General features: G+C 36.0%; 1 protein-coding gene and 1 pseudogene across 6 annotated transcripts in view; one reads left to right on the plus strand and one right to left on the minus strand.

The window, feature by feature from the left end:
• Positions 1 to 13,687, plus strand: part of SCFD1 (sec1 family domain containing 1) — a 104,187-nt gene that overhangs the window by 54,777 nt on the left and 35,723 nt on the right. For all 6 annotated transcript variants that reach the window (XM_025391931.1, XM_025391932.1, XM_025391935.1 and 3 more), the window contains one exon: positions 10,283 to 10,379. In XM_025391931.1, the coding sequence (XP_025247716.1) occupies positions 10,283 to 10,379 (97 nt within the window). The remainder of the gene's footprint in view (positions 1 to 10,282; positions 10,380 to 13,687) is intronic.
• Positions 4,178 to 4,729, minus strand: LOC112628739 (annotated as a pseudogene).

Genomic DNA, 13,687 nt, shown 5'->3' on the forward strand with positions numbered 1-13,687 from the left:
GCTTAATTGTTACTGGATCCTCATTTTTGTTTTACTGGTTCTTATAGACAGTCTTATAGGGACTGAATTAGATCTAAGACATCATCTGATTAGGTGATGTCTGTACTCTAAAGAAGGCTTAACCCTTGTTGGCAATGCTAGTTTTTCACTAGTGTTCCTTCTGAGGACTGATTTTTTATTTTTATTTTTTGGTTCAACTGCCTTATTTTTTATGGGGAAGATAAGCTTTCAAAATAAAGTAGAAACTCTCTTAACTGATCTCCACTTAGTCAACACACCAAATTAACTGTTGCCCTCTGTAAACCATAGTGGCCAGTAGCCACATTATTAACATGTTGATAACTCATAACAATTTCCTTATTATCCTGTGCCTTTTTCTGCTCTCATGATTGGATTTTTTTTTTTTTTTTTTTTTGCTTACTAATGAGTTATTTGTGTTTTAATGCATTTGTGTCAATTGTATGAGTATGAAAAGAAGATTGTTTCTATAAAACTAAGTTGCATATCTTAGACTCAGTGAACATGAGGCTTTAAATATTGTTTGAATTAGGTGTAGGTAAAAAACCTTCACCATAAAAGATTGGAAAACCTCAGAAAATACTATATTGTACTGAAATTGCTTTGCAGTGTCTCTGAAATTTTTTATTCCACTCCAAAAGAAGCGAACCTGGAAATCATAGGTGATTTCCAATAGATGTGCTTTATGCAAGAAAGAAAAAAAAATGTCAGTCAGTGAATCTCTATACTCAAAGAGGAAATCTTGGACATAGATCAGTGATTGACAGACTGTATATTTTGGGTCTTAAAACATACAGCATAGATCCTGTTTTATTCTTCACATAAACTGACTTTTTTTTTTTTTTTTTTTTAACATTAACTGACTTTGATTCACTGATCACTATTGCTCCTGATCACATTAGAGGACTTTTACTATACTAGAAGTCAGAACATTTCTCTGGCTGGATTTTGTGCTGATTTGTTTAAAATGATCTCTTGTCCAGTATACATATCAAGTGAAAGTTCTTATTACCTTGGTGTCTTCAAGACAGAGGAAAAATATATTCTGTATCAGAAAGGTCACAGTGGATGAGCTATCACTTGTCTCTTATCTCTTCCCATCTCAAAATAAGATTAATTACTATGAGAATCTGAAGTGTTTTGTTTTTTATTGCAAGTATGACAAAAGATAGCTCTCCAGTGAGTGGAATATCCTTCAACTCCTTACTGTGAATTTCTGGAACTACTTCTACATCTCAAAAAAAAAAAAAAAAAGGAGTATGAAATCAACTTTCTCTTGCTCTTGGCTCTCACTTCCCTAATACCTGCTTTTGTGAGGATGAAGCATTGTCGTTTAGCAAGACCCAGTTTAATAGATTCATAAAGATTAAATTCAGAGGAATAAAGACATCTCAAAACTCAATAATGAGAAAGCAAACAACCTGTATTAGCCAGGGTTCCCCAGAGAAACAGAACTAATCCTTGGCTGAAAATACGAACATAAGTTGTGGGGTGTTTTTTTTTCTTTTAAAAGGAGAATAAACTTTTTTTTTTTTCACTGTTATGTTAGATATTTAACATAATAGGTATATTCCCGCATTCTACAGAGGAATTGAATCTCAAAAATACTGAATACTTGGCTTAAGACCATCTACTAAAGCCTGAATTTTAACTTGGGTTTTTAAGTCCCATGTTCTCTCTACCATGCTATAGTTCCGTAAAACATATCTACTAAAATTCAATGAGAATTGCTTGCTCTTTTGTAATCCCTTTGGAGTAACCATAGGATTAAGAATAATTTAAACTGAAAAAATAACAACCAAGCAAGGTGTGATGGCATGCATCTGTAATCCCGGCCACTCAGGCTGAGGTGGGAGGATCACTTGAGCCCAGGAGTTCAAGTCCAGTTGACCAACATGGCAAGACCCCCATCTCATAAAAGATAAAAATAACAAAAAATAGAGAGTAGTAGGGAACCTCTATAGTCTGTGATTTTTTTCTCTGTTGATTTCCCTCTGTTGATTTCCTGTTTTTAATTTCACTGGTTCTGCTCTAATTTTTATTACTCATTTTCTTCTGCCTATTTTGGATTTAACTTGCTGTTCTTTTTCTAAGTATATATTTTAAGAGTTCAACATTCAGCTGGGCGTGGTGGCTTACGCCTGTAATCCCAGCACTTTGGGAGGCCAAGGCAGGTAGATCACTTCAGGCCAGGAGTTCGAGACCGGCCTGGCCGACATGGCAAAACTGCATCTCTACTAAAAATACAAAACTTAGCCGAATGTGGCGGCACATGCCTGTAGTCACTCAGGAGGCTGAGGCATGAGAATTGCTTGAACCCAGGAAGCAGAGGTTGCAGTGAGCTGAGATGGTGCCACTGCACTTCAGCCTGAATGACAGAGTAAGACTCTGTCTCAAAAAAAAAAAAAAAAAAAAAAAGCGCTCAACATACTGGTTGAATAAATTAAAACGAAATGATTTCTGAGAGCCATAGAAAACAAGACAACACTTTACAAATGTCACAGAAATATCATAAAGCAGTTTTCACTATTTCATGATAAGGTCACTTCTGTTTATATTTTTTATACTTGCCATCTATAAAGATCACTTTGTGTACATTTTAAATTTTTTATTATATAGATCATTTTAGTCTGAATTTAAATATTTTTAGCACAAGTCAATACATAGGATAAACTTACAGATTAAATATTGTGTTCATATTCTAAAATAGATTTAAGGCAGCTCCCTCAAATAGCACATAGAATGAAAACAATCCAATGAAAGCTCAAAAATAATTCAGTAAAAGCTCAATAGTTATAATGTTAATTCTCAAATTTGGCTTTGAATTTTCTCACAGCCAAGATAAAAAAGAGAGAGATGATTAAGATTTAAAAAAAAAAAAAAAAAAAAAAAACCTTCTGTCAGAAAGATTTTCTGTTTTTTATTCTAAGCAAACCATTTCTTAGCATCACATTACGAAAGACATTGCTCAGATTGGGCATTATCTAGAATAAATTAAGTGATGTGATGATGTAGTATTCAATATCAGTTACCCTTATAGATTTCATGTGACTGTTTCATATAGCAGCTTTCATGAAAGCCAGGGATATAATATTAAATACAATTCAATGAGAGCAGTTCTATGAGTTACTGATGTAGCAAAGTCCAAGTTTATTGCCCTCTAATGGTTCCTCTGTATACGTCCTGTTGTTAAACTAAGAATAGAATTTTTAGTATCTGGAGTGGAAAGATTGCATATTCTTTGAATAATCTGTAATATCATTTTTTCATTTTGACTTTTGATAGGAGTGAGATAACAAGTTGAGGTTATACATTCTGATTTGAGCCTGGAATGCTAGAAATTCGATGCTCTTGGTTGAGAGAAAAAATGCATATATTTGGAAATGAGATAACCAACTAAGTAAGATTGATAATCTGTTGTGGAAATTGAAGATATAACCAGGTTTCTCACCTTGATAGTATACTGTCCTATCTGTGCACAGAAGAGAGGTAGAAGTAAAAAGAGGAATTTTATTTAAGATTCCTAAGTCACTATGGCACATGAGCTAAGTTTGTTGTAGCTTGGGAACCCAACAAGTAAATGTTTTCAGCCACTTGTATCATAGAACACCTTTAAATAAATTTTATGGACCATCTTGGTTTTTTGTAACGTAATTTTTCACATTGACAAACCCATGCATATAGTGGCAAGCCCACCAGTATGAATTGCAGCAAAATGCACACCTGAATAACTGAAAATAAATTAAAAATGGCTATTTTGTTATATTATACAAAGCAACAGATGGTTATAATACAGCATTACTGGTGCTACCCACCTGGATATCCAAATACAGCCCTTTGAAAGATGGCAGAAATGAAACATGTGAAGAAGTAAGAAAAAAACAGGAATGGCTAGAATATAAACAGTCTTCAACTTAGGTGTAGGTTATATCCTGAAAGTCTGGTTCTAGGTTCATTGTAGCTTGGGATATACTTTTTTTAATGACCAAAATGTATTTATTTAATATACATCACAAGGACTCAGCTGAGGCTTAATTTAAAAGACAAAAACAAAAATAATACCATAGCTGATGATACAGAGTCTATACAGAAATCACAAAAAAAGACCATCTAAGGAAAAGTTAAAAAGACAACACAAGGACAGGCTGGGCAGCCTGGGTCAGGGCTCCTGACTGGTGACCTGCTTTGAGTAGGTTTCTTGCAGATACTTCTTAAGAGCTGTGGAGTTTTTCCAGAATTTGGCAGCATGCATGTTTAAGGGGCTATCAATGTTGGGTTCTCCTAGTAGGCTGGAGATGGAGAGTGTTCTAGATGGAGAGCAGAATGGTCCTGATGTCATACAGGGCAGACCACTTGTCCTTCGGGATGTCCAGGCATATGCATATGTTACCCTGGGTGTCCACACTGGGGTAGTAGCAGGGTGTGAGGAACTTCACCGTGGAAGCATTGTAAGGGTAGCCACTGGGGAACTCTAGCGAGTGCTTATACCTCAGGTCTTCATAGACTGTGCCAGCTGCTCCATGGATGGCTACCCATGTGAAAAGGTGGTCTGCTTCAGGGAAGGCAGAAATGCCTTTGTCACCACACATCATGAGTCATGAGTTCCTGCTGTTTTGCCCATGGGACCCTGCGCGGCACCCCAGCTTGGCTCGGCTCCTTTATAGGAGGCTGTGATGCTAGTGGTGGCTGGGTCGCGATTTGGGGAGGCCATCCAGGCGATGCTGGCAGAGAGACAGGAATTCGGAGAGCTCACGACTGCAACTGTGGGGGTACACTTTTCTATAGATATTACGTGGTAGGTAGGTTTCTGTCTCACAAACCCTATCTAATTCGTAATCTGGACTATTCCTAATGTAGCATTGCAACAGAGAAAGGTTTATCATTCCCTCTACCTCCTGAGAAGTAGGGAGAAAGGAGGTATAACTCTTTATTCCCTTTTGTCTTTCTTTTCACTGCTGAATGGTAATTAGGGATAGAATTGGGGTCTGAAGAACAGGGAAGGCCAAGAAGGATCACTCTAGACTTGGTCATCAACCCAGTCATTAGACTGAGGTAAGAAATGGGAATTATCCACGTATGTTTATTGCGGCACTATTCACAATAGCAAAGACTTGGAATCAGCCCAGATGTCCATCAGTGACAGACTGGATTAAGAAAATGTAGCACATATACACCATGGAATACTATGCAGCCATAAAAAAGGATGAGTTCGTGTCGTTTGTAGGGACATGGATGCAGCTGGAAACAGTCATTCTCAGCAAACTATCGCAAGAACAGAAAACCAAACACCGCGTGTTCTCACTTATAGGTGGGAATTGAACAATGAGATCACTTGGACATGGGAGGGGGAGCATCACACACCGGGTCCTATTATGGGGAGGGGGGAGTGGGGAGTGATAGCATTGGGAGTTATACCTGATGTAAATGATGAGTTGATGGGTGCTGATGAGTTGGTGGGTGCAGCACAGCAACATGGCACAAGTATACATATGTAACAAACCTGCACGTTGTGCACATGTACCGTAGAACTTAACGTATAATTAAAAAAAAAAAATTATGTCATCTACAAAGACAAAAAAAAAAAAAAGAAATGGGAATTATCGCTAGCAGTGAATAGAGTTCTAGAACAGTAGTGTCTGTAGCTAGACTGGGGAGAGAAATAGTAAACAGAAGGAAAAATCCCTGCAATTAATTATATAAAGGAAAAGGGAATTTGTTTTGTGTCTTGGTCATCTGGCAAATGTCCCAGGTTATGGATTTTCAAAAAGCAAACCATGTGTACTACCTGTACTTCTCAGATAAGTGTTTTTTAGAGACAAGTCTCACTATGTTGCCCAGGCTTCTGTTGAATTCCTGTGCTCAAGTGATCCTCCTGCCTCAGCTTCCTGAATAGCTGGGATTACAGGTGCATGCCACGGTGTCCAGCTTTAGCGTCAGATAAGTTTTAAGATTATTCCTTTTTGGTGAGAAGGGACAAGCTAGTTTTAGAAAGGGCTCCCTTCCTTTGTTCTTTCCAAACCCTGTGGGCCGTGGCCAATCAAATGTCTAACACAATCTGTATATGTGTGTATGTGTGCACAGCATGTTAATGTTCATTTGATATAATATAAATTGAGGCAGTGTACTGAAAAATGAATGTAAAATCAGTCTGATTGTTTACCTAATGACCAAAATTTGGAGAAAAGCACTAGAATTTTTTTTAATGAGATTCCTCTCATAGAATGTCCTTGTAAAAGGATTTTTGAGAAATGCATGGCTCTCAGAGTTTATATTCAATATATATAATCTGTATTCCATGCTTTTGATTGTCTAGAATGTTCCCCTTTTACTCACTTATTCTTAATATTTATTGAAGCTACCAGAGAATCTCAGTTTATCTTGACCTTGTTATTTTGTATTTTTAATTTGTTCATTTTTTATGTCACTCTTATTACCCAAACTGTATTCTTTTGAGCCCATGTTATATAAGAAGAATTAATCTTTGGAATTACAGAATTTGTTTCTCTTAGTGTTTTTCCTCATTTCAAGAATTTGAGAAAAGGCCCATAGAAGGAAGCAATAAGTTGTTCTTGAGGGTAGTGTAATTTTCCCTATTATCTATGGTATACATTAGAGTATGACCTGGATTTGAATCTCAACTCTGTACTACTTCTACTCTGGTAATCTTGAACAAATACATGTTTATGTCTGTTTCTTCATCTTTAAGTGAGATTAATAATTCCTAGCTCATAGTTTTATTTGGAGAATTAAATGAGATCATGTAAGTTAGTAATTTTTGAACCCTGTTCTCTGGTACCCTAGAGCTGTATGGAGACATTTAATGGATCACTTGTATCTATTTTGTGTTTAGGGTTCTGCAGAAGATTTGGTGTGAGAAAGAGGGTCCTGAGGCTCTCTTTTTAAAAACACTTGAAAGCCGTAGTTGTAAGTAAAGTGCCTTACACATGGTAGGTGCCGAAGAGATACTAGTTCTCTTATGCAGGTTAGAAAATCTGTATAGCACGTCACTCCGTTTCCTCTTAGATGGTGCTCCCTCATAATCAGTATATTAACGGGCTGTTACTTTTAACAGCTTTATTGAGATGTAACTTACATACTTTGCAATTCATCAATTTAAAACATATCATTCAATAGGTTTTAGAATATTTACAGAGTGGTTGCAACCACAATCTAATTTTAAAGCATTTTTGTCATCTCAAAAAGAAACCCCCTACCTAGTGGCAATCACATTAAGTTGTTTTTGGACCCTATTTCCATTGTTCGTTAGAAGTTGATGTTATAAGTAAGTTACTACATCTCAAAAGGAGCAAAGTGAACCAATTGCCTGTACTTAACATAAGTAAGTGAGCCATGTTCTTCTTACTGATTTATATAGTTACAGAAATTAGATTCTGCTATGGCATTTAGCATATTTAGATTATTTATTTATTTATTTATTTATTTATTTATTTATTTATTTAGAGACAGGGTCTCACTGTGTTTCCCAGGCTAGTCTCAAACTCCCAAGGCTCAAGCGATCCTCTCACCTCAGCCTCCCACGTACCTGGGACTACAGGCATGTGCCATCACACCTTAGCATACTGAGTTTTATATATTCAGTCACAAAAGACTAGATTATTTATGTTTTCCACTTCCAGAAGTTCATTCATCTACATTCATGACTTTTTAAAATGATTGCTTGGTCTGTGTACGTCCTGTTCTTGGTTTCGAAATTCAACAAATGCAAGTGCTTGTTATAAGCCAGGTGCTGTGTTAGACTCCTAGGGTTAAACAGTTAATTAGATATGCTCTAAGGAGTTTACAGTTTTAGACACATAAGCAAAGGATAGTAATATACTGTGATCTTTGTTATTATGATGAGGTGTGTAAAGTGCTGTTGATACACAGATAAAGGAGTAATGAGTTATTTTGGCCAAGGAGGACACTGGGAGAGGGTCAGAAAGGGGAGAGAGCAGGGATTGAAGGAAGAGTTGCAGAAAAGCTACAGAGAAGGTAGATCTTGCATGAATAGAATTCACTGAGTAAATGGTAGAAGAGGAATATATTCTGCAAAAGCTAAGAGAATAACTTGAGCCTAAGACTAGAGAATTAAAAGCGAACACAGTATTTAATGAAAAGTTAAAAGTTTAATGAAATAACTATTTGATGTAACTAGAGGAAACAGAATTTAGTGAGTAGTGATAAAATAGTAAAGGTTAGCTGGATCAGAGGGCCTGAAAGTTGGTTTAACATCTTATTTTAGCACCTTTCCCCTTCCATTCCTGACTTCACTCTGCAAATAACGACTTTTCCCAAGCTAATATTCACATTAATAGTTTCTAGTATCATTGTTGTTCCCCAAAGTTTTCTTTTTCTTCTTTCACTGCTTTGTATCCCATATCCTTTCTCTCATGTAAAGTATTAAATACTCATCTTGTCCTTTCTATTCCCACAGCTACTACTGTGATCTTTTTCCTAGAATCTCTTATATTTCTTTTGTTCGTTTTTAATATTATTGGTGGGACTTTCTCATTTCTAGGACTTTACTTTTTCTCTGTTTTAGTATTCAAAATAACTTTATAGAGTAACTAAAATAGTTCCTATATCAGAGAGTCTGAAGAATATGAAGGGCTGGAGATTTCATAGATAAGAGCTCACTGATAGGGAATCCTCTACATACTGATGTAGAATATATTGTTCAGTGAAAGAAAAGGGCGGAAAAGTACAGTATCATACTTCTTGTGTCAGGAAGGAGACAGATATTAGAATACAGACCCTTTGCTTATATTTGCACAAAGAAACTCTAAAAACCTAGAAGAAATAATAATAATAATAAATACCTATAGAAGCAGGTAGAAATGGGGTGGAAGAGGACAGGGATGAAAAATAAGACTTCTCAGTATATGTCTTTTTATGTTGTATTCATTTTTGAACTGTCTGGATATTTAATCTTTTAAACTTTGGCCTTGCGTGCCACTCCAAGGGAGTAGGAGTGAGAGGACTCTGATTTCTTCTTGCTCCATATATGAAATTCACTCCTTAGTCTACTATTGAGATGTTTCTACCTTGTTGTGCCTTGGCATGATCTGTTTAACTGAAATGAACTATATCTGTGTCCCTAAGTCACTTTCAGACTTCAACTCAGAATGTATCACTTCCTCCTCAATTGGCTATTTATTTCATTCTGCCTTTTAGCATAATGTATTTATGTTGTATATTTGTATATTGGTTCTATGTTGGTATTACTATAAATTCTAATTTATTTCATGAATGGTTTCTACTCCCACTTTGTTTACACCTTTAATTATAAAAATTGATTTTTATAATTTCATGAATGGTTTCTACTCCCACTTGATTATTAACACCCTCAATAATATCTGATTTATCTGAAGCATAACTTAAGAGATATTTGATCATTTTTATTTGCTTTTGAGGATCTTAATATGTTAACTTTATTTGGATAATTTTAATCAACAAAATTTTCAATTAGGAAAGGTCTCACACAGCCAAGTTTTACTAGTTTCCATTATCTTAAACTTCAAGATATTAAACAGGAAAACTAATAAGGAAAGTTTTAGTTTTTTAAAAAAAAAACAAAAAGGACAATAATTTAGTTAAGGTAACTTTCCATCCAGTTAATGTGAATGTGTGTGGATTTGCACACTAAAGTAGTAAACACAACTTGACCACCTGACATGAATTTTGCATGGAGTACAATATGATTTGTATGCCAGTAACCAATACAATAAGAATTGTGTTTTTATCTTTGCTAATATATGTATGGTATGCAGAATTACTGCTGAATTTATCCATCAAATATGGTAAACAAAATAATCTATTTTTTTCCTATATTAAATATATATTCAAAAGTATTCAAAAGTAAGGCACTTTAAATTCTGTTAAGAAATGAAGGCCGGCACAGTAGCTCACACCTATAATCCCAACATTTAGGGAGGCCAATAAGCAGATTGCTTGAGCTCAGGAGTTCAAGACCAGCCTGCACAACATGGCAAAACCCCATCTCTATAAAAAATACAGAAAAAATTAGCCAGGTGTGGTGGCACATACCTGTGGTCCCAGCTACTCGGGAGACTGAGGTGTGAGGATCACATGAGCCTGGGAAGTTGAGATTGCACCACTGTACTTCAGCCTGGTACTTCTGAACTGTACTTTTGACCTGTCTCAAAGAACATGTCTTAAAATTGATCATAGAAAATAGAAACTTGTAAGTAGACCAGCATGTATTTTAATGACTTAATATAGTCTCATATTTATTTTGAAACAGGCAAGAAAATTGGATGTATATTTTGAATATGAAGAAAAAATAATGAGCAAAACTACTCTGGATAAATCTCTTCTAGATATAATATCAGACCCTGATGGTAGGTACCAAAAATTTGAGGCTAATGTAAGTTTCATATCCGATGAAACCAGCATTTTCAATTGAGTAAACTGAATAGAATTGTTGTTTTTCTGACAATCAATGCTAATATCAAGATAATTAAATGAGCTATTTTCTGGGAAAATTTTACAACTTAGCAGTTCCTATAGTGGAAAAATGATTGGCATTTCATTTCATTGAACTTTTATTTGATAGTATTTAAGCACTTTTTATATTCATTTGTTTAAGGCTATTCATATGTAAAGCTTAATTTCTACTGGTTCCAGGAAGATTTGAAGGTATAACATTCAAAGCAGGTGTCTCTAAGTGATTCGCTTCCTAATTACTTTGGTCTACCCTCAGTTTCCTGAAAAGATGAATCTAAAACTAAATTCTGTTTTACATGTTTAGGGAATTTACTTTTAAAGAAACTCTATGGCCAATCACTTTAAATATTTGTATGTTAGATTTTCTTAAAATATAACTATTTGTACTTAGAAAATATGATCTGTGGAGGCCAATATGTTAAGTGAAATAAGCCAGGCACAGAAAGGCAAATATCACATGTTCTCACTCATTTGGAAGCTTAAAAAGTAGATCTTATGATGATAGAGTTACCAGAGGCCAGGAAAGGGAGAGAGGTGGAGGCATGAAGGGAACAAAAAAATATAAAACTTTTTTTTACCACTGAACTGTGCACTTAAAAATGGTAAAGACTGGCCAGGCACAGTGGCTCATGCCTGTAATCCCAGTACTTTGGGAGCTTGAGGCAGGAGGATCGCTTGAGCCCAGAAGTTTGAGACCAGCCTAGGCAATAAAGCAAGACCCCGTATACACACAAAAATGAAAAAAGTTAGCCAGGCAGGACGGCATGCCTCTGTAGTCACAGCTACTTGGGAGGCTGAGGATCCCTTGAGCTTAGGAGTACAATGTTGCAGTAAGCGGTGATCGCACAACTGTACTCCAGCCTGGGTGGCAGAGCAAGACCTTGTCTCAAAAAAAAATCACAGGCAAAAATAGTCAAAAACATTTTAATGTAATCCAATTGTGGCTTTTAATTATAAAGATTGTGGGATCTACATAGCGTCTTAGCCTCTGAAATTCCCTAAACTTTAGAGACCTATAGATCATTTCAGAATAGTTTTGAATTCAAATCTCCGCTTTTTCCAAAACAAATGGAAAGCCTGGGACCCATTTTGCATATAAGCTATTTAAGCTGCATAATGATGGTTTTTGAGTTGTAGTTTTGGTATGAAATTTAGACTGTAATCCACATTAGAAAATAATTTAAAAGTCCAAACTATTTTATGATTAAAGATTCTATTTATACAAACATCTGAGAAGCCATAAGTATTGCTCACACTTTTAGAAAGCTAGATTTGTGGTGAGAACATAGCATTTTAAAGGTATATGCATTTTACAGTGAAATTCAAAAAGTTATATGAAGTCCATCATTTCTGAGCTATTCCTTGTTATTTACAGTAACTTTCAAGTAAAGTTGAAACAAAAAAGCATATTGACAGAAAGGCAGTCAGTCCTGCTTTTTCCTTTCCCCTTTCTCAAACGATTTATCCCTAAAGATCCTAAGTAGGATAGAGCAAGGTAGGCATTCATGCAAAGTAGCAGTCTAGTGCCACTTTGGTCCAGAATAAGATGTTGGAACCTGAGCAAGATGGCTAAGGGCAGCCACTCATGGGATAAAGGGAGGATTAGTAATCCGGCATTAGATGTCAAAGTTCAGTAAAGGAAAGCAGAGTATCCACATGTGGGAGTAGTCTAGTAAGGTGTGTGAGAACCCTAACAGATTGAGGAGGGTGACCCCCACGCAGGAACAAACCAGCTTGGGCCTAGGTGAGGTGAGAAGTATGTCTAGGTATGTGGATGGGTCCACTGCAGGAAATCAGAGCTCAAGTGAAGTAAGAAGGGCATCCATGCAGCAAGGGGATGGAAACAGAGATGGGATATTTGTTATATACAGGGGACTGGCTAGATAAATATATTGGATAGTATAAAGAAAGCCCAATTTTCCATTGTCAGAGAGGGAATTTATAAATATATAAAGGGAAAAAATTAGAATGAACCCTGTAGTGTTGGATTGAAATTAGAGGTGTTGGTGTGAACTTAGTGTTTTCACTATATATCTGTTCAGATACAGAAATAAATATAGATTGTATGTGGGAGCGGGGGTGGTGTGTACACTCATGTATTCCCTAGCTCTGCTAACTGAAAGGGCCTGCAATACCCAACTAGTAAAGATGCTGGCTTATAAATACAGTTTCCACTAGGACTCCTTGGAGAGGTGGCTGATTCCAGAGGTGGGGCAGGGAGCAAAAGTACAAAATGAGTCTGGAACATTTTTGTTGTATCAGAAGGCAGGGACGGTACTCCAAAAATAATAGAACTTGTCAAAAGAACCCAGAAGTCAACTTGAAGATGACAATTTGAGCATCAAAATAAATAATGACAGATTATAACCCACTGATAGAAGAGGATGCCAAGAGTCCATGTGGACATAATAAATGAATAAATTGAAATTTCATAGGATATTTATGCAGTTTCAGAATACCTCCCCACAAAATACTTATTAGCCGTAAGGGAGAAAAAGTAACCGTGCAATGGAGAAGCCTGATAAATATCTTATTAGGTAACCACAGTGAACATCGTCAGTAAAGAGACATAAAATAGTGGGAAAGTACTAAGCAGATTGTGGAGAGGAAGGAGCTCAGGAAAGACTGAGAGGTAAAGGGCTAGTAGGATTCAGTGCAAAGAACACAGCATCACTGTTGTGATATTCTTGCCTTGGTATAACCTAAATCTAATCATGAAGAAATATTAGACAAAATTTAATTGTGTGATATTCTAGGAAGAAACCAGCCTATAGTCTTAAAAAGTAACCAAGGCCATGCAAGTCAAGGAAAAATGGAGAAACTGTTTCATACAGAAGAAGACTAAAGAGGCATGACAACTGTATGTGGCACGTGATTCTGAAATTGATCCTTTTTCCATAAAATATACTGTAGACATAATTGGTAAAACTTGAAATAGGATCTGAGGATTAAATGGTAATGAATGTATCATGTAGTATATCACATCAATGTAATGTGTCAGTGTTAATATCACATTTTGCTAATTGTTTTACTGAGGCTGTGTTAGAGAATGTCTTTGACATTTGGGGGTGATGGGACAGCAGGTCAGCATCTTACTCTCAGAATTTCAGGGAGAACAAAAGCTCTCCAAACTGTACTTAAAACTTTTCTCTAAAATACACCAGATTACTCAGTAAGGGAATTCTGACTTTAAAGTAGCAGT

This window comes from Theropithecus gelada, chromosome 7b (assembly GCF_003255815.1).
Source record: "Theropithecus gelada isolate Dixy chromosome 7b, Tgel_1.0, whole genome shotgun sequence".
Classification (NCBI taxonomy): Eukaryota; Metazoa; Chordata; class Mammalia; order Primates; family Cercopithecidae; genus Theropithecus; species Theropithecus gelada.